The sequence below is a fragment of the Aythya fuligula genome, chromosome 2 (assembly GCF_009819795.1).
Source record: "Aythya fuligula isolate bAytFul2 chromosome 2, bAytFul2.pri, whole genome shotgun sequence".
Taxonomy (NCBI): domain Eukaryota; kingdom Metazoa; phylum Chordata; class Aves; order Anseriformes; family Anatidae; genus Aythya; species Aythya fuligula.
In genome coordinates, this window is record NC_045560.1 from 106,247,423 (window position 1) to 106,269,259 (window position 21,837).

General features: G+C 38.4%; 1 protein-coding gene across 4 annotated transcripts in view; it reads right to left on the reverse strand.

Annotated features, from left to right (window-relative positions):
• ANKRD12 (ankyrin repeat domain 12) overlaps positions 1–21,837 on the reverse strand; it is a 63,584-nt gene that overhangs the window by 1,050 nt on the left and 40,697 nt on the right. For all 4 annotated transcript variants that reach the window (XM_032180754.1, XM_032180752.1, XM_032180753.1 and 1 more), the window contains exons 6-10: positions 19,572–19,714; positions 18,114–18,261; positions 11,283–15,961; positions 5,089–5,187; positions 2,882–3,025 (exon numbers count right to left, since the gene is read on the reverse strand). In XM_032180754.1, the coding sequence (XP_032036645.1) occupies positions 2,882–3,025; positions 5,089–5,187; positions 11,283–15,961; positions 18,114–18,261; positions 19,572–19,714 (5,213 nt within the window). The remainder of the gene's footprint in view (positions 1–2,881; positions 3,026–5,088; positions 5,188–11,282; positions 15,962–18,113; positions 18,262–19,571; positions 19,715–21,837) is intronic.

Genomic DNA, 21,837 nt, shown 5'->3' on the forward strand with positions numbered 1-21,837 from the left:
CAAAAACAAAGGGTAAGTTATTTGATAATTCATCTTAGACATGCTTTAAAAACATAAAAGCATACTCTGTGGGAGCTTCATAAACAGTGTTTCAGATGGAAAAATAAACTCCAAGTCAGAGAATCAAGGTTTGTATGTACATGAGAGCAGATACGCTGACCACCAATCTCACTGTCAGCCAGCTACTCACTAAAAAAGGTTATTCCCAGATTCCTCCCAGCTAAAGCTTTCCTCTATTTTTAAAATTAGAGTAGGAGGCTTCAAGATTTATGCCTTCAAGTCTTAATCAGTACAAGGCAGATCTTCCACAAAAATTGCTATCTCTTTTCTCGTTCCTTTGAAAATTCAGTAACAAATTAAATGAATGTCCCCTAGGGGAAAAACAAAACATTAATCAAGGAAAACTTGAGCAATCTGACTTCACTGGCTGCACAAGTATTCAAAAGCAATTTAAAACAAAAAGTTACCACAAAAATCTGCAAAAGGGGATTTAAAAAATGTCTTATTTGTCCTGCCCAATGAAATCTTTCAATACTTCAAAAAAACTATTTCATAAGAATCTGGAATATCACGTTCATCCATTGTAAGAAACTAGATATTGCACAGCTAGTCCTAAAGCCAGACTATGTCAGTTTAACATTTAAATAACCATCACTAAACAGCACAAGCTCCTGTTACATTTTTAGAAAAGAAAGCCACCTCTTTTGCAAGAGTACATGGACTGCAGTAATGGGCAAGAACAGGGGGAAAAATGCAGACGCTGAGATCTCCAGAAAACAGCTGTCTGAGATTTCAGATGTTCCTCAAGGGAAACCTGACTGGAACAGAAAGAGCCCTCAGCAACACTGGTCTTGTGGTCCCACACTGTTCAGGTGAGCTGTACCCAGCTAACAGTCTGATCTCCTCAAACTTGCGCCTTTTTCCTCCCCCATCTTTGGTCTGGTGCATATGAGTACAAGGAACAGTTCTCAAGGTCTGCATGAGATTAGAAGCTGCAAAGGCAAGCCCTGAAACATCAAGAAATCTCACAGACACAGCTCCCAGACAGTCACGTTCCTACAAAATAAACCAGATCTTTGCTTACAGATCTTTCCCAACTATTTGCTCAAATAAAAGTTGAGTTAGAAATGTTTCTTCATCGTAGAACAAGAGTTGCTAGATGGGTAGCAGGAAAGCATCAGAATGAATTACAAGGGAATGATTTCTTATCTGTTTATATTCTTCCAGTGAAGATTTGAATTAACACATCGATTTCAAGCTGGCAGCTTCACACATTGTCTTCACTGATAATTAAAAATAGATTTAATACTTTGGTGAACATTATGTGCAGTATTTTCATTTTCTGAGAAAAATTAGCACAGAGGTAAGGAAAGGCATTTTACTACTATTACTACCATTACTGCATGAGGATAGTCAAAACAGCAGCAGCATGGTGAAAAAAACTTCTCCCCCTATAAAGATCCTTTTGTCTTATATAATGATCCTATATTTGAATCACATTTAAAATCAATTGAAAAATGTTAATAATAAAAAATGCAGGTATATGTGGAACACAAACGCATCTCAAGTTCTAAGCACTAATAGTAATAGCCTCTGAATTGGGGCAAAAAAATGATTCTGAAGTTCAGAACTAACAATGACTGTATTTTGACTGTTAGGAAAAGAGAAAATTCTCTTTAGAAGATGATGACTTAAAAATTTGTCGGTATAAGGCTTAAAATGGGAGAAAAATACAGCTTCCATAAAAGTGGTATTTTCTGCTGAATCACCTTCTTGTCCGCAGCTCGTTTTTTAAAGATGGAAAAAATGTAATGACACAGATTGAGGAAACGTTGAAACCTGTAATAAATGTGTAAGGGGTTCCAGGTCTCAAGTAAAATTCCACATGTCAGAAGTGTAGGTGTTTCATTTAAAAATGCCCACCATTCAGTACCTCAAAACTTTTATTACCTCTATAAAAGCCAATTTCTTCCTTGCATTACATGCTTCTCAGTCACCGAAACAGGTACTGAATGCAGTTTCCACTGCTGTTAGTAGAACCATTCACAGAATACTGACACCATGAAATCATATTCCCTTTGAAACATGGCTGTGGTAAACTTCTGAGTGGTAGCCCACACAAGTTATGCAGATATCTTTTTTTTTTTTTTTATCTTTTAAGCATAGCGCTCCCCTTATCGTTTAACCAGAAACTAAATACTAACACTGAAGGTGTAAACAACATGGAGCATGTAATATGGAGCTTGAGATGATTTTGAAAAGACCCTACTTTTATCTTGTAGTGTTCTCCATTTCACTGCTGGTCTTTTTTTTCTTTTCTTTTTTTTTTTTTTTTTTCATATAGAACAGTTCTAACGCCTGCCTTACAGAGAAGAAGAAAACCTTACACGAGTGTCTCCACAGACTATTTCCAAATCTTTCAAACCAGTCTCACACATTGCTTTTGTCACTAGTCCAGAGAACTGGGATGCAGCAGTCTTATTTTCTGACATTTTTTTGTTTTGCTTAAGATGTATTTGTGAGCTTCCAAAACAGGTTCTATTTGCAATTTAAATTTGACTTCATAAAAAAGAACAACAAACAAACAGCAGTCATGTTCCTATTTTATCTTTCACATCATTTGTGGAGGTGAAAGAAAAACAGACACAGTACAAAACAGAAAACCAAGAAAACCAGTGTACATACCTGTGCCCTCTTGTTATTGCACACCTGACTTGGTGTGCAATATGAGGCCTGATCGAAATAACCTACAACATGCAAAGTCTTGATCCCAAGGAAATCAATGACAACTTCAGTATGGGAACAGAATTCTCTCCGAACGCTCAATTTGAGTCAGACTAGAAAGGTTTTTTGTTTGAAAATCTGAAATGTATCTCTTTACCTGAGCATCCAGAGGCACATTATACACCTCGGCATCCAGCAGAACAGTGCAGGCACTGAATGGTAGTGTTTGATTAGCTAGAGTTCTTGCTGCTCGATAATGAACACGTAGAACTTCTTGCTCATTAGAAACAATAAGCTTTTCCTAATTGAAAAATGCAAAAGGATATAAATACATGGTGATATATTTGATATAAATTAAGTATTTCAGTTTGATTCATAAAAACATCTATGCATTTAAACATTTCTCTTTAAGGCTTACAATTCTGAGAGGTGTGAGAGGTGGACTGACAGGGAAAGGGGTAGCTGTTTATCCAATCAACTCCAAAATTCCAGTTTATTGATGCAAAGAATGTTCCCTGCATCTCAGAACTGGAAACATTCCCTCCTCCCACACTGCTGGGTGAATGCTATGCCCGTATTTTCCACTCAGTGCTGATGAAGCAAGTTGTAGTTGATGAAGGTGAAGGATGAAAGGTTGAGGCACAGGACTGGGTTATAGGTTTGCAAATCTCAACTGTATGAAGAATTTTACACATAGTCAGGTCAGGTACCAAGGTCAAGCAATATCCTTTGCAGATTTTTTATTTTTTATTTTGTTGTTTTTAATTAATAAAACAACATGCAGAACTCCCTAAGTTCATAGCTAGACAAAGTTTCTTGTCTCAGTTCAGGAAAGAATGTGCCTCAGCCTATCTTGACATACAGTTGTATAAAAGTGGATTCTATCTGAAGAGCAGTTTATTTGAGCAGAATAAAGTATTTTGTATTTAAGACATAAAGGAATTTACTGCTCTGCAACATAATGGCTCTAATTTTTTATCAAAATAAAACACAGTGGATGAAAAAAAATAAGCCCAGAAAACAGCACCTTTCCTTCATTTGGTCACAAGTATTTCCTTTCAGAAGTCAAGTCAGAACTTGAACCATATTGACATTCTTTGTGCTTGTTATTTTTTACCTAGCTTTACACTGTAATACCAAATTCAAGTAGAACGTCCTCCCTTGACTGGTTTGGTAATCCACATTAAAATTGACATAATCAAAAAACCCTACATTGTGTTTTAATGAGCCAGCTGCTTGTGTAAACTGTGTGAAAACCCTTAATACGCAGTCCGCATGAAAAAGGGGCCCTGCCTGTGTCCACAAGCAGTGTGGCCCACAATACTGACCAGACACCTAAACCTAGGCTGCCTGGACAACACGAAGAATATTCTTAAACTAGGGATATTGTCTCAATTTCTGTGTTTAAATTCAGTGAAGCCTACACATGGTGTTCTAAAATAATTTTAGACAGTCTATGGAAGCAGAATATTGCAAACGGTGTTTTAGTCAGAACTTAGGAGAATTGCTCCACCTCCAGGGGACTGGAGCACCTCTCCTATGAAGAGAGGCTGAGGGAGTTGGGGTTGTTTGTCCTGGAGAAGAGATGGCTCCAGGGAGACCTCATAGGCCTATAAGTTCCTAAAGGCCTTCTATAGGCCTTCCAGTACCTCTCAGGCCTATAGAAGAGCTGGGGAGGCTCTGTCAGGGAGTGCAGTGAAAGGCCAAGGGGGAAAGGCTTTAAACTAAAAGAGGGCAGCTTTAGATTACATATTTGGAAGAAGTTCAGCACCCAGAGGGTGGTGAGGCACTGGCACAGGCTGCCCAGTGAAGCTGTGGGTGCCCCATCCCTGGAGGTGCTCAAGGCCAGGCTAGATGGCGTTTTGGGCAACCTGGGCTGGTGGGAAGTGTCCCTGCCCATGGCTGCGGGGTTGGAAATGGGTGATCTTTAAGGTCCCTTCCAACCCAAACCATTCTGTGATTCTGTGATTCTAACTGTGTCTTCTACCAATACAGAATTTACTGTTGCTTAAATTCTTTTAACTGAGTGACTTTGGTTCTGAAGTCTGCAACGATTATTAGCCTTCACAACTAGAGGCTACTCTACTTCTTCCCCTAGGGAAAAATCCGAGACACATCTTAGAGCAGTAAAGAGGAAAAAGCTGCTGTCTTACTGACTTGAGTATTCTGGTAACAGTTGTCCAAACTATCCCATAATACTGAACTAGTTTTATTTATTTATGTATTTACAAGTTGCTCCAATTCACAGATTTGGTTAGAAGGCAGTTTAGTTCTAAAACACTGTTAAATTGAGCAAAACCGTGTATCTATTGAAAAAAAAAACCCCGAGGTTGGGAAATAAAAAAATAACTGCTTTATTCTTACCCTTTCAATACTGTGCTGTAAGCGTAGCTTCATCCTTACAACCTCCTGTTGTTTAAACAGTTCCTTAAGAGGGTCCGATAGCGAGGGAGGTGGTGTAATCTATGGAAAAAGTTTCATAAATAGTAGAGTGAATATATATTTAATGTATGTTTAACATCGCCTTGAGCAACTTGAGCATTTACTAAAAAAGCACAAGGTTATTTTTTTTAAAGGGAAAATGAGTTTTGTACATGCCATTAATTATATGACATCAATCCATTTGCAATAAAAGGTTTTAAGGTTTCTTTACCATGAAGTTAATGAACCTAGCTGAAATCGCATTTCAAACCACTGAATGCTTTTAACCTACCATTGGAAGCATGTAACCTTTCTTTAAAAGACTTGTACATTAGAAGATATGCAACATACAACTTTCTTTCAATTTTAAAGACATTTTAAAGTACCATTATTCATTTTGAAAAAAATACAGATGCAAATACAGATACAAATACAATACAGATCCCTCAACTGTCAAAAAATAAGAAATGCATCATGAAAACATAGATGTTACTAGTTACTTTACATGTTGTATTATAAGTGTCAATCTCGCATCTATACTCTCCAGTAACAAAGTGATTTATTGTTTGGAAGATTATTTCAGGACAATTTTTCTCCCAGCTGGAAGTTAACCAAGGTTTTTGGAATTAAAGAACACATTGGTTAACTAACTGTGGTGTATTCTTCACATCATTATGTAGTATAAAATTAGATGCAACTCCATGTTTCAAACCTCTGAACGACACACACTTCACTTCTCTCTTAATGAAAACTCCCCAGCTCTCAAAACACTGAGTTTATGGCATGTGCTGTTTTATTATGCAAGTCATCAGTTTTTAAAAAAAACACAAGAACAAAACAAAACACATGCACACATAAAAAAACACACCTATGGCACTCATCTGTCTTAGTTATAGTGGATTTCATTATGTTTGAGTTTAGCATGAGGTATTTTGCAGTCTAGATTTGCCTGGAAACTTTGTATTTATGGCACGCTATAACATTGCTGCCTTATTTTTTCAGTAAAATAAGACAAGATGCTCCTAACTATACCATATCTTGCAAAGATCTCTCAGAAAGCTCAGTGCCTTTGTTAATAGAAAAGCATACAGCACAAGCAAAATAAACAATCTGTCAATAAATGTTGATTTTATGCAGCTAATTTATCCAGAAACAAAAATGTCAGAGTTGACAAGCATCCATATCAGCTGAACAATTTAGAATTGTACTAACAAATGTTTTTCTTTTAAATTCACATACCATGTAATTTTGCAACATGGTAGAAAATAACTGGAAAGGACTGGATTATTTAGACAGTGAACTTGTATGCACTTTATTTAAATATAAAAGAAAACTCTCACCTCTGTAAAGCTGCTATTGCACAACAGCTTTTAATAAAAGCGTTTTTCAGATCCCAGAACTGTTTTATTAGATTACTGATTGGCCACATGTGTATTTTCTAACCAGTATTTATAAAAGAAAATGAAAGTTTCATGCCACCTAGTAGCTAGCAAGTTTTCAGTAGCCAATCTCACGAAGATCCATGGCACAATAAAGTCATTTCAAGCAGCAGGTGGCACCCTAAAACCATAAATCAAAAGGCACTGAAGTTTAGCTCTTGCTGACAGATTTCTTTTGCAACTCAGGATGTTGATTAACTATGCCTTGACTCTGTTTCAAAATCGAAATTTCATTTCCTTGTAGGACACAAATGTGCATTCTAGAGATCCAACCATGCTAGAAGAACCATGCCACCAGGCTGAGGGCTTCTGAATTGCAATAATTGTGGCCTTCCAATGAAGGTTGAACCCCAAACACTCCCTGCAAACTCTCAGCAACTCTGTGTAAACACTACGAGCAGTATGAAAAGCAACGAGAGATGTTTACGATCCCAGAGATTACTACAGCCTCTGGATAAATTTCTAAACACTTGACTCCAGTAAGCCTTACCTTGTCTTCCAAAACATAAAGCTCAGTACAGGACTGAGTTTCTTTCCTGTAATCCCTCCAAATAATTTCTCCCCCTCTTTTTGGAAAGACTGGAAGAAAGCCTCAGATCCCCAGATTCTGCAATCTGAATTCCAGTAGTCTGACACCACCTACTGGAAATCCCAGATTGTGAACTGACGCCGGATTTGGACAGAGGAAATGAACTTTCTGGCCTCAAAGGAAACTGAAGTAAAAGGTTTCAAGGGAACCTGAGGACAGCCAGAGGAGTCTCACTGATCCTCTGCTCAGAGAGGCCGCCAGTAAGAAGACAACCAGAAGTGTGCAGGGAAAAGATGACCACATATGTTGGCACTGCAAGAAGAGAGCATGAAACAGGATGCCACAAGGAAAAAGTGACCTCAGTTTCTTGTATAACCCAAGTAAATGATCAGACCAGTTTCTTAAGGGGCCCAGGCTCCACACAGACCACCGGTGGACAGATGACCCCTTTATTCTCACACGCTCTCTAATCCTAGGCTGAGCAGCTACCAAAGGAATCTGGGCAGCATCCAGCCCTTCACCTCTTTGCTCCACAGCACTAGCAGGCAGACACCTGAACGGTTTTGTTTGGTAGCAGCTAGGGATCAAGACATACCTGCAACACCTTCAACACATGACAATAAATTACAAAAGTTTCTTGCATGCTTTGCGTCCTTCTTAACGACTGCCACAGGATTAATTCTGTAAACCTTCAGTTCTCATTTGTGGCTGCTACGAGAAAATCTGCTAGCTGAAGTGCTGCTCTAACACAAACACAAAATTTCCAAGATTATTTGCATACAGCTCTCTCCATCTCTATCTCTCCTGCCAACTGGCCTGCCCTGTTGCTGTTCCATCTCATTTATTTAGGAAGCAAGCTTCTGGTAACATCACTAAAATTAGCTTTACCACTTAAGTTTCTACAGCAATGCCAGGGAGACTGGACAGAATCCCTTTTATTAGAAACATATCTGCTAGATAGCCAGGGAAACCTGGAAATGAATAACCCTGGCACCTCTTCTCAGGAGGCAGTAGAGATAAAGGTGACTGAACCCCACTGAACACACCAACGTAGGACATCATAGTGAAACAGGATTTAAATTTAGTCTTAGAAGATTCAGATTTGTTTCCTTCTATTTTGAACTAACCCGATATCACCTCTCCTATACTTCACATTTGCACTGCTAAGAGGGAAGCCACAATTCACATGTGACTGTCATTACAGCCTTAGGTGATATGGGTCATAAATTGCGGTATATAAACAAGGTAGTGGAAATCAAACTTGAACACACCATCTCATGCTTCCCACCTACAGGATGTTTGAAGTTCATCAAGATACACAGCAGTGTGTCATTAAAATTCCAAGGCAGAGAACGGTACGTTACACAAACTGCTCTGAGTCTCAGAGCTAAATATGTTGTCTTCATGCAGACATTCACACAGTGATACCTAAAATACAGGAATGCTTTAAGAACAAGTATCTGTCTTCCCGTAGTCTATGTATGAGTGAGGCAGGAATGAGGTTAACAGAGAATCACCTAAGGAAAAATACAGAAACAATCCCAACAGAAGGGTCATTTTACTGTTGCACGTTACATTATGCATATAATAATGCATAATAACACGTGCAGATGACTCCAAACTGGGAGGAGTGGCTGATACACCAGAAGGTTGTGCTGCCATCCAGAGGGACCTGGACAGGCTGGAGAAATGGGCTGGCAGGAACCTGATGAGGATCAAGAAGGGGAAGAGCCAAGTCCTGCACCTGGGGAGGAACAACCCCAGGCACCAGCACGTGCTGGGGCACCCAGCTGGGAAGCAGCCTGACCAAAAAGGACCTGGGAGTCCTGGTAGACACCAAGTTGAGCATGAGCTCACCTTGCTGCTAAGAAGGCCAGAGGTGTCCTGGGCTGCATTAGGCCGCAGTGGGGTGTGGGGTCCAGTTCTGGGGCCAAATGAAAAGACGTTTTAATCCAAAATGTCTATTCCTACAAGTGACAGTAATTAAATAAAAGAAGCATTTAGATGATGAAACAAAATGAAAATGCTTAAAATATCTTCAGCATTTTTTCCTTATGTTCCTAACAATAGGAAGTAAAAAGCTTCACCCGTTCTTAATGCCTGAAGGGAAGAAACAGCCCAGAAATCTAAACCAGATAAAAATCACTAAATGCAATCCTTCAAGTATACAAATCACATTTTTGTTAACCTGTTAAAAAGAAAAACCTTTTAAAATTAATTAAAAGCCATGAGAATGGGGAGCATGTGTTCACCTCTGATATTTACTGGACATAACCCGAGAAATTGGGCTACACAACCGCCTAAATTTATCCTCATGAACTACAGGATCCCTATTAGACACATCAAGAGACAGGAAGGGAAGAATGAGGTTGTTCTAAATACCAAGTCATCACCCTCCCTTTTTTCTAGTGCCATTTATGACAGGGAAATGAGCTCCATTGCCCAGGTAGAAGATGGATCATGGAAAAATGTAAGCTGCATTTCTTCACTTTCCAATTATCCCAAATTAAGCACTGAAGTTTGGTGCCAGAACACTCAGTTGTAGCTTGGAAACAGCAGCTGCTAGTCAAGTACATGCTATAAAAAATAAATCTTTGCCTCTGGTGATAAAGATATACTCCTGTGGCTGCAACAGCTACTTAGAAAGTTTTCTAGGCCAAGGACGGTCTGGTACGTTGTAACAAAACTCATCATACATTCTAGTTTGTTAGAGACCAAGTAAAATGGTCATCTTACCCACATATTCCCTCAGATTATAATGAGCTTCCTAATTTCAAAAAACTCTGGTCACCACCAGATGAGACGGAACTCAAGGTTAGAGTATGTACATACATCCTCTCTCAGGAAGATGGAGGGCATGGGGGACAAAATCAGAGGAGACATCTTACATGGAGATTATGACTACTTCTGGAATGAAGCACAAGCTTTAAAATGTACTTTTATGTATGAAATTTGTGTTCATTGCTTGATCAGAAATAATCTTCAACTCAATTGGAGAAAGCTCTACAGCATCTCAAGTAGGAGCAAGTTATCTTCACTGAACCAACACAGTAACACTATGCCATTCAGAAATAGAGACTGAAGACTGGATGCTTAGACTGTGCACATGAGATTTCAGATCTACAAAGAAGCTCAGGCATTTTTGCCATTAGAGGATTAGGATAGTCTCCTCATTGCTCCTAAACTCAGATTTCTCCTTAACTTGACACAGTAATGGGCATACAACCAAATCCTACTGAATTCTGACATTATCAAGCTGCTGTATGTCAGCCAAACAACTATTCTGGGAAATCAAACACACGGTCTCAGCCTATTTCAGCTATTAAGTGTGTCAGCTTAAACCATTCAAATGGGTTTAAGCTAGTATGCTTTACCTCAGAACTAGACAAGTTTAAGTGTAGTCACAGTCAGTTAAAGAGCATCAGATAACAGATGGAAAACTAGAAAACTTCCTTCTACTCCCAGGAGTAACAATACTCGAAGGCGGCTAGCAAAAAACCCTCAATGCACAATGTGCTGGGTCCTTCCTCTTCCCCCACCTACACGCAGTATCAGGTCTGCTGAGGAGCAAGGAAAGGAAGTTTGAGTCGAACGCTACCAGGATTATGCTGACTTCAAAGTAGAGCCCAGCAGTTCCAGGTTATTGTCAGATACCTTGAGGGGCACCTCCACAGCAAACGGAGGTATTAACTGCACTTCTGTGCAGGCAATTCTGTGCTGCCTTGCACACAGGAGTCCCAAATTATAAGCATCTTCTCTGCTGTCATAAGGAATATGCCCATGCCAGAGCCACTGAGAGCTTAGAACTGAATATTTTTTAACCAGATTATTTCCAGCAGACATTTGGAGAAGCTCTAAACAACTGACCTTACAACTTACTTTTGAAATGGTAGTTTCTACAGTAATAAACACTTTGAAATATATTTGTTTGCCTCTCACAGATTTCATGCATGATGGTTTGTATTGTAATGACTTTGACTCTACTGTTTGTATTTCCACCAAATGGGGCTTTTAAATACGACATTACTAGTCAATGTTAATTTGACATATTTCAACCTTATTTTCTGCACAAGTATTCAGAAGCGAGTTAGGAAATACATGCAAGTTACAAAAATAAAACCAAAACATGCCTTTCCTTGTACTGCATAATTAAAGACCACGTTACTTACAGTTGGAATGCAGATCTTGCTCAAGGGATTGCCGTCCAGTAGATACGATCCATTGAAGGTCACATATTCATCATAATATTGAGGTGCCTGAGGAATAACACTGCACAGTAATTTACGCTTCTCTTCTATCTTCTTCCTTATGTGCAAGTACTCAAAATATGGATTTGCTCTCTCAGAACTGTATGGCTGAATCTCTTCAAGTTTCAAAGAATCAACAATAGCTGCCAGCGACTGCTGGGTTTTCTCTTTAGCTTGCAGTAAAGAAGGGTTCACTTGCACAGGCTGAGGCACACGAGACACCTTTCTTTTACGTGGATGATGTACCTGAGCATCTTCATCTTCAGTTAACCTAATCCTTCCTTTCAGAGATGCTGATGAGTCAGTCTCTTTTTCTAATGTCTGCATGCAGCTGACAGGATTCTGCTTGCCCTGGTTTGCAAGCAAATTTGCTCTGTTTCTCGTGATTCTTTGAGGTACTTCTTGCTGTTCCACCTTCTGATCCTCAGCAATTTCTTCTTCTAGTTTAACTATTTGGCTGTATTTATGCACCTCTTCCTGTATAATCTGTTGTGAACTACTTTCCAAGTTGGATAAAGGGTACTGTGGTGGATCATCTGTCAACACATCATCTCTGTCTTCAGTGCAGGGTTTTTTATTAGCCGATTCGTTCCCAATTCCTGACATTCCTGAACTTAGTTCACAGAGATCGGTGTCAGCTTTATTATTAACAACATGTAATGAAACCAAATTTTCTTGCTGTCCTTTTTCATTTCTAATGTCTGCAATATCTGCTGTGTTACCATCTGCTTCAATCTGAGCATTCTTGCAAACAACTTTATTGAATGCATACAAATTTACATTTAATTGTGAACTGCCATCACATTCAGGACTATCTTTTTCTAACAATACCACAGGTAAATCATTCACCCTTTCACAGCTCTGTGAAGTAGCTTTCACAGAGCTCTCAGAATATACAGCAATAGGTGCATCAGGCTTCTTACTGTTTGAGGGGAAGAAACTGTTTTCCATCTCTCTGGTACTACTAGCATCTGTACTCAAAGCAGAAGATGCAGCTTGAACTACACTTTGTTGTTGTACAAATAATGAATCTTGACTGCTATTGCCTGGTAAAGAAATGTGTTTAGACATATCTGGGAGTGGCTGAATAGGTAAAGAACAAGGCGACTGTGAAGGAAAAAATGATGCAGATTCTTGAGAACCGGAATTTCCCTTGCTTTCAGCATGCTGAGGCAAAAATTCAGATACTTTTTGTTCTTTTAAAGTCCTGTTTTCAGAACTGTGCATTGCTATAACACTATTAGTATCTTGCTCTGATACACTGTAACCTGAGCTGTTATACTCACTGTTTAATGAATTAAGTCTGTCAAAAGGCACATCCCACGGTTTGGCTGGCTGAGTCACACCACTTTGACTACATGGCTCTAAATGCGTATTGCGTTCTTCTGAAGGGCTCATCTGAACAACATTTTTAATGGTACTCGTGCCCACTGTTACCTGCTTGTTGCTACCAGTTCCAGCTGGGGATGACTGCAAACCAGACATACTGCACTGAAAGTCTCTCTCGGGCACGCTACATGGTAGTTCTGGTTTAGGAGAAGCGCTCGCGTATGTCTGAATCGACAGTTGAGGGTTCTGGTTATTTTCTTCTGCTATTCGAGGCTGTCTGCTGTGTTCAGGCACAGCAGCGGGCATGCTGCATCTTCGAACCTCTACGACAGGTCTACACTCATTTAAAACCAGTTTGACATCTTCAACAGATGCCGATCTAATGTATGCTGGTGGGAGCCTGTTTGCGAAAGGCGGCTTAATCCGATCTGGCAACTCGGTAACGCCATCGGTCTCTCTTTCAAGAAGGGCTGGTGATTTGGCACTTGCCAAAAACGGCGATTGTGAAAAAGACATTTGGGATTCAGAACCTTCTAGCATGACATCTGAATCATATTCAATTACAGGCCTCGGTGTAGTTACTGTTGTATGGCAAGAATCCTCAGAGCTCGCAACTGAAACCAAGGACACCGATCTGGAGCTCAGGCCCATCTTCTCACTTTCTGATTTGGGGGATTTATTCAAATTATCTAAAACCAACAAAGGCCTTATGACATTTACATTTCTTGTATCTACTGACTGGGACCTACTACTTGTAGCGTCTTTCTGCTGTTTTTCCTTTGTGCAAACATCTGGCAGCTCTGAGCTTTTTGAACGAATCAGTTCTTTGCTTTTCACTTCAGCTAATGACTGTTTGGGTTTTTCTTTCATCTTGTTGAGTTCTAAACAAGTGCGGTTTCTTAAGCGCTCCTTCTCTTTCTGTTTTATTTTTTCTTTGTGTTTTCTATGCCACTGCTCTATTTCCAGATCTTTAAGGCTAAGCATTCTTTCAAAACTAGTCTGCATTAAATCATCATTGACTAATCTTTTCTCTTTAGGCCGAGCATCCTTTGGTGCAGGAGATGGTTTAGGCTTAAGTTTCTCATGTTCAAGTTTTAGCTTATGTAAACCACTTTGATGCAGTTTATCTTTATGTTTGTCTCTCTCTTTGTATCTGTCTATGTCTTTATCTTTTTTATCCTTCTCTCTACCGTCTGGAGTTTTCAACAAATCGTCTTTTGGTTTTTCTTTCAAAGACGACAATTTGTCATGCGTTGTTTTGTTACCTTCTGTAATACTACATCTTCTTTCTTCTTGCACGTGTTTTGAGTTTGCCACTGCTGAGCTCTCTTTGTCTTTGGATTTGTCTTTTTTTTCAGATTCCTTTTCTTTGTCTTTAGTTCTATTTTTTTCTGACTTACTATATTCAGATTCCTTTTCAGACTGTTTCACTTTTCTTTCAATGCAGTGTTTTTCTTTGCTGTCAGCCAAATGTTTTTCTTTATCAACTTTTTCTTTGTCGTGCTTCTTATCAGCCTTTTCTTTATTTTTTTCTTTGTCATCAGTTTTTTTAAGAGTAGCTGTGCTTTTAATTTTATCATTTTCCTTATGGCATCTTTCGGCTTGCTGGAAATTGGGCTTTTCCTTTCCTTTCTCTACAGTTTCATTTACTTCTGCTTTCTCTGTCTTGTATTCATGTCTTACTTTTTTCTCTTTTTCTGCATTTTTTCTTTCCATCTTGTCAGCATCTTTTTCTTTGGCTGAGGTTCGCTTTTCAGTCCTTTCTTTATTTTCCTTTAAATTCTTTTCTTGCTTTTCAGTATCTGTTTCCTTTTCTATTAAGTGCATGCTGATCACCTCATCTTTAACACTAAGGCAGAACAATTCCATTTCTTTATCTGCAAGCGTAATTTCCTTTTCTTCTTTTGTATCTTTTATTTTTTCATCCTTAAGAAACCTCTCGTTTTCCTTTTTGCTCTTCTCTTTCTCTCTTTCTTCTCTAGCATTTCTCTCCTTGTGGAACTGTCTCTCCTTAGCTAACTTGTCTTCTTTTGACACAGCTTTTTCCAACTTTGATTTTCTGTCTGAAGAAAGAGATTCATGTTCTATATTTAACAACACATCATCAGTTTCATCACTTTTGAAAAAGTTCTCTTTCCAAAATTCTCTGTCAAACTCAATACTTCTTTGGACTTCTTTATCTTTGTGTTTATGTTTTTCCTTTTCCCCATCCTGCTCCTTCTTGTGCTTGTCCTTTTCTCGTTCTTTGTGCTTTAATTTATGCTTTTTAAATGCTTTACCTTCCTTGTCAATCTTTCTCAGGGTATACTCTGAGTTCTCAAACGTTGGGCTATTATCTTCATCTTTAATTTTAGGACTAGATTTTTCACCAAATTCTAACTGAAAATCTTTCTGATGATGCTTGCTTTTTTCTTTATGCTTGCAAGATTTGCCACTAGAACTTTCTACCAGATAGTCAGAATCCGTGCTGTGATCATACCGAACTAATTCGGATTGCAATGTTATTTCAGAGCCTCCTGGTGATAAGCAAGTTTTGGTGTTTTCTTGCTTTAATGCTGTTGCTTGCTTTTCACTTAATCCACAGGGATGCTTAGGAGATTTGCCAGCAGTAATGTGAAATAGGTGTAAAGAAGAATCTTCTTTTGGGCTGAAAGACTTCTTAAAAGTTTCTTCCTCTCTAGTTTTATCTAAAGAATCTAAGACAGAAGCAGCTATATTTGTTACTCTAGCATTTTCTTTTTCTTGCTTTAGTTCTTGATTCTCTTTATTTTTACTCTGATTTTTTACTTTCCTTTTAACTTTGCCTTTTTGTTTGTGTTCATTTGTAACAATATATTCCTTCTTCACTCTTACATCAGAATTTGATGTCTCTGAAATAGAGCAAGGAGAGACTATCTTCTTGTCCTGAAGTATTTCTTCATCTGAACTTTCAGAACTTGAATACAAAACTCTAGATGGTTTCTGTTTCTTGTTTTTAAGTGATTTCGAGATGACAACTTTTTCCTGTTTCACAAGTAAGTTGTTCTTTTCAACTTCAGGCTCATCCTCTTTCCTTACGTCTTTTCTAAGAATATGTCTGTCATCAATCATTTTTTTCATTTCATCTTCATCATCATCTTTAAACTCATACTCATCATGAGCAGATGGAAGTGGTGCCTTACTAGGGACCGTTTGTGTTTGTTTGCTTTCGTTGGCTACAGAGTCTTTCTCTACTTCTGAATCAACGTTCCCCTCTACACTGGAAGGATTTACAGATGGAGCTTCTTCAGATTCTAGATTGAGAAAAACAGAAATTAGTTAAATGTTAATTGGACATTTTTCTACTTCAGTTCAGGACAAAAATGGAAATTTTATAGAAAAATATATAAAAAGAATATCATTAGGAACATGATCTATTCAAAAAAGTGACCACCATTGCTGCTGTTCTTGTCACATAATAATTGATCCTCACAGAAACCAAACCAAAACATACCAAGATTTTAAATCGCATAGTTCCTACCAATATGCTCAAATATCTTAAAACATGCTCTTAAATCCATTAACTTTTTTGTATGAAGCAAGATTCTTAGTGTTTTTTTTTCTATAAGATTATGAATTTTTCCAAGTAAATATGAAAATAAAGACTGAAGAGTGATAGACATACAGAATTTTTAGCAACAGAAGTCATGTCAGACCATTAATTCATGAGTTTCAGTACATTTTGTAAAAGCATTAATCTTATTTTAATCTCCATTTGTATCCCTAAGAGGTCTACCATATGAACAAAAGGGTAACGAAACAAGACATCAGTCATAGTGCTAAATAACTGAAAGAAGAAAACACCCTCGAAATACATAATACACTTTCTTACTAGAATTAGGCTTTTCAAGCAAAATCGAGAGAAACCCATTAGCTCCTCACACTTCACAGGTGTCACCCAGGTACATAAAGACATTGATTACCGTTCATATCCCAATCTAATACAAGCAACTCTTTAAATTTAGCAAACCTCATCTATTATGTGCAGTGCCTGCAAAACCTTTTTCTCAAGGGCATCCTTCAGCGATGATTCATTCCCAGAGGAATTCATCAGCTCTCATGCTCTCTAACAACTAAACCACGTTCTCCTCCACATGAACTATTTCAGTCAAAGTACCTTGTTTCAACAGTTGATGAGTTTAATTCTTAAAAGACAAAGAACTGCTGGTGTAAAGAAATTACCTTATGAATCTTTAAACACGTGATGCAGACAGCCTCAAGTAGGCTCTGCTATAATTCTCTACAACTGATCTCTGCTATACGAGTGCACAGTGTGAAGCAAGTATGATGTCCTGGGCATCCTGACTTGCAAGTCAGGAGCACAAATCTCTCAACTGTTCCTCAAGTTAAACTTTACACAACATATGCAGTGTTATCATTAACTGATCACGTGAAAATTTAGAACTCAAAAATCTTTTAGAAATCTTTCTGGATGTATTGCTTCCAGAAAGATAAGGTCCCAAGCCAAGCCTCTCCAGCTGAATCTATCCATTTGTTTTTTTAAAATAATTGAATTCAGTAACATTTAGTACTATGTCTAGAGAATTCACATACCAAATAAGAAGCAACAAATGAGTTTGAAATAATAGCATAAGGAAATAATGAAGCAGTTTCAATGCATTAGAATTTTGAAAGAAGTAAAAAAAAAACATTCTGCTGCAAAATTCTCCCTCATTTCCCATAGCATCCTCTGTGAACCAACTGCCAGTAAGCAATGGTTAAGAAGAATATCTTGCTAGGAAGCTTCTCAGCTGCTTTGTATTTTACACAGTACCAATAAAATAGAACCTTGCAGTCACCATTATTTTCTGCATTATCTTCAGCATCCAGAATATATTGCTACTTCACGCTATCAATTTTTTATTCCTCCCTCCCCATCTCTAATATGTATGTGTCATCCTCCTCCTGTCTTTAGCTCTGATCACTCTTTGCAGATTGTTTGTGCCTTCCCTTTACCCTTTTCCTATAAAGCAGTTGCTGCTTCTTTCTTCCTTCTCCTTATATATATCTCTTAGATCGCAATTCTTCCACTGAGGATATGAAGTGACTTCAGGGGATATTTTTCCCCAAGGAGACCTCTCAGGAACCTCCTTGTATTCTAGTAAATACAATATTTTCCTCTGTATTTTTTCTCTGATATAACCACCACGCTGAGGTAAGGTTGATTTGGATGGTGGAAAGGGATTAATGAAGAAAGATGGAGATAAAGACAAAAAAAAATGGAGAAATCAATTCAACGGAAAAATTTGAAAATCACTTCTAAAACTTAAAGTAGAAAACAACCTTAAAAATTGCACTTGCTACTTACAGCAATTCTTCCTAGCTAACACTATGCAAAAGATTAAAAACACCTAATTTCAGATGAATTGATGCACTTTAATTATGCAGTGAAATGCCTACTTTTACCTGAGCAGCTGTCCTCATCATCAGAGATAGGCACTTCTCTTTTCAATAGCATTTCCAGCTCTTCAGTTTCAGCGACATCAACAGGTCTCTCCCCATGCTTATTGGCTTGAAATGGATTTCCGCCATGTCGAAGCAACAACTTCACAATCTACAGCATTAAATAGAAGAACTTTGAGGTTTTCTACAACATTAATTTACCAGTATAAAAACCTTCCATTGGACAGAAAAGGCAGATCATGTGCCACATAATTCCAAACACCTGTCTCTGAAGTTGATACCACAAAGCAAGACTTCAACAACTGAAATGTAAAATCCAAGTATGTAATATGCTTGTTAAAAGAGCTTATGGGGAAGACTAAAGAAAGTTGTCCGTGATCACACAGATACAATATCATCATAAAGAACAGCAACACTGACATTTTTCTCACTGTTCTGGCATCAATTTGTACCATTTACCTGGTTCCTCACCTACCAAGCTCTCTAATCCTGTGCACTCAGTTCACCTCCTTGCTCCAAGTTTTATAGCATTTAACTATTTAACAAACAGGAAAGGTTTCTCAAGCAGCAGTATTATTGGTTTGCATAGCATTTCAGAAAAGCCCTGTTGGAGATTTAAGTGTCACTGGAGGAACAAACTACTCCCCATACCCAACTGTTACCATACTGTGAAATCACCAATGTCTGTCATCATGGCCAGAAGTGTTAAAAGGCAACGATAACACAGCCACTGCATTTTCATGACAGTATCCAGTATCAGTTACTTTTTTTTTTTTTTTTTGTCCTGCATGCTAAGAATGGGGAAATCCAGCAGACAGTGACATGTTCACAAGAAACTTCAAACTTTTCTGATACATGTTACTGAGATGGTCACAGATATATATACCAAGACCAGATAAGCATTGACATTCTGTTCTCCAGACCTCTACTACAATTCTATGAGCACTCCACCTAAAGACCACTTCCGTTTTGATACCCGTAACAAACCATTACTAAACACTTAGCGGAAATTTCACAGATTATTGTGTATATGAATAACACAATTATTCATATAATAACATCACAATAGACAATATCAATTATTATACTGTACAATACTGATTATATATTCTGTAATAAACATAAAATACAAGTATTATATGAGAGAGAGTTTGGAGACATTTTCTTATTGAGAATTCTATACAGTACAAGTCTTAAAGTTCATTAAAATGTGTATTTATTTAAAATAATGGGAAATTTTAAATATTTAAGAAGCAGATGCTAGCACAAGGCATCTTGCAATAGCATTACAGTGAAGAGCAAGATGTAACAAAGCAAAACAAAAAAAATTAAGATGTCCCTAGAACAGCAGAAGCAGCATTATAAAACCCTGAGAGACCGATCCAGACAGTTAGGATTTGTTGTAATGACTGAGTATTTCAAACAACTTAGATACTTCCCCTGCTCTCACAGCACACTCACATTTCTATGCCCACTGCTAGCAGAATCATGAAGTGGAGTATCATCATCCAAGCCCTGCGTGTTCACGTCAGCTCCTGCTGCTATCAGGACTTTAGCAACATCATAGTAACCAACATTGCAAGCTTCATGCAGTGGTGTCCAACCTGTAAGGAAGAGTGGTCAGTGTAAGTTTGAAAGGTCAAAGTTTTGTTTGTTTGTTTGTTTTTGGTTTGGTTTTCCACTGTACTATCAATCTATGGCCTTGAAACATTTCAATACACATTCATACACCAGTTCAGAGGAAAGTAATGCCATCTGTTTAATGAATACGTGCTTTACCAATCCTGGCCCTCGCAGCAATAAGTTATAAATTTTACCATGAATACACTGAACAGAGAAATCAATAATCAAATAAATGAAAAACCTGGCATAAAATCCCCCGAGTAAACATGTTAGAAATTCTTTTACTAATACATATTAGATTGCATTATTAGGTATATATAAATAACATCATCATATATAGAAACAGATTACCAATCATACTATTGGGAAATATGGAAATTGCTACAACCAGTGTACATTTAGAGCCATTGAACATGTACCAAGTATCAGTAATAACATTCAGCAACTATTAGTCAAGATAGAAAGCTGTTAACAAATACTGGCAGGGAACTTCCTCCAGATACTTCTTAGAATATTAGTCCTTCTTAGCAATTTTGATTTCACATTGATAATCTCAAGCTCACTGCTCATTTTTTTGCAGCAGAGTCTCAAGTGAAGATGATGAGAAATCCAAACCCACACATACTACATTCCATACCTCAATCTCCTCTTCCCAACTGGATGCATCCCATCATAGCTATCCTGAACTTCCAGGCTATTTTTGATGACTTTCCAAAGACTAGCTCTGGAAAAGGATTCAACTTCTGTCTTAAATAACCGGTGCAGGTCTGGAAGAGTTTACTCACTATACTCCACATTTCGTAAGTAATGGTCTTGTACCTCTGTTCAGAAACCCATGATTTATCCAATACTTCACCAAGGAAATCCCTCATTTTCATCTCTTACTGAGATGTTCTTATTGAACTTCTGACCTTCCACTTGTTTAAAAAATAAAACTGACAGTAGCAGCAAAAAAACAAACAAACAAAAAAGCAACTTCTAACTTACTCTGTAGCAAAACACTTCCTATTATTTGTAAATTAATTTTTTTTTCTCCCATCATCATGTGGATCATTCACTTCCAGCACTGCCTGGCTACCACCTTCTTCTTTCCATTTTCTTGTCATCTGCCCCTTTCCCACTATCCCACAGTGAAAACACTGTTCTGCTTCCAGCCCTTTGATCCCTGCCTTCTTCCCCCTAACAATGACATACTTAATTTTCTCCATAATTCATTCTTCCCCGTGTTTTACTGCTTTGCCTTTCTATCCTATCAAAACGTCCAGCCGGCCAACACTAGTCCTGGCTTGCTCTCAACATCTGTTTCCTTTACTCCTGTTCTCACACAGCAGTATTGTTCTGGCAGATACCCCATGAGCAGGGTTACTTCCTCCATTACTAATTCATTTTCTCCTCCTTTAGTTCTGCCAGCTTCTTAGCTAAAAAACTCTAATTCTCTAAACTTCACTGCATCCTAAATTCATACTTTTTGTCCAATCGTGACTCACTTCTCAAATCCTCCCCCTTTTCTTTACTTCTTCCTTTGCACAGTATTTTGAAGCTCAGCCACCTCTGCTTCTCCCTTTGGATTACCAATGGAAATTATCTCATTTGATCCCAAACACCTCGTCAAGAGTTCTGAATGAAGCCTTTAATGACTTGCTCTCAATCAACTCCTGGAACCAGCTCTCAGCCGTTCTCCTCATGTTTCCATCTACCTTTGAAACCGGTTAAGTATCTGTACTGGGCCTGCCTGGGAAGAACTTAAAAAGTTAATTTCTTTCATAGCAGCCCATATGGTGCTCTGTTTTCCAGTTGTGGGTAAACTGTGTTGATAACACACCAGCATTTTGGCTACTGCTGAGCAGCGCTTTAAGTGTCAAGGTCTTCTCCCTCTCTCCCTCCTTTGCCCCCAAGAAAGCAAGCTGGATGAAAAGCTCAACAAGAGCCAGCAGTGCGTGCTTGCAGCCCAGAAGGCCAACAGCGTCCTGGGCTGCATCACCAGAGGGGTGGCCAGCAGGGGAGGGAGGTGATTGTGCCCCTCTGCTCTGCCTTGTGAGGCCCCACCTGGAGTGCTGTGTCCAGGGCTGGGACCCCCAGCACAAGAAGGATGTGGGGCTGTAAG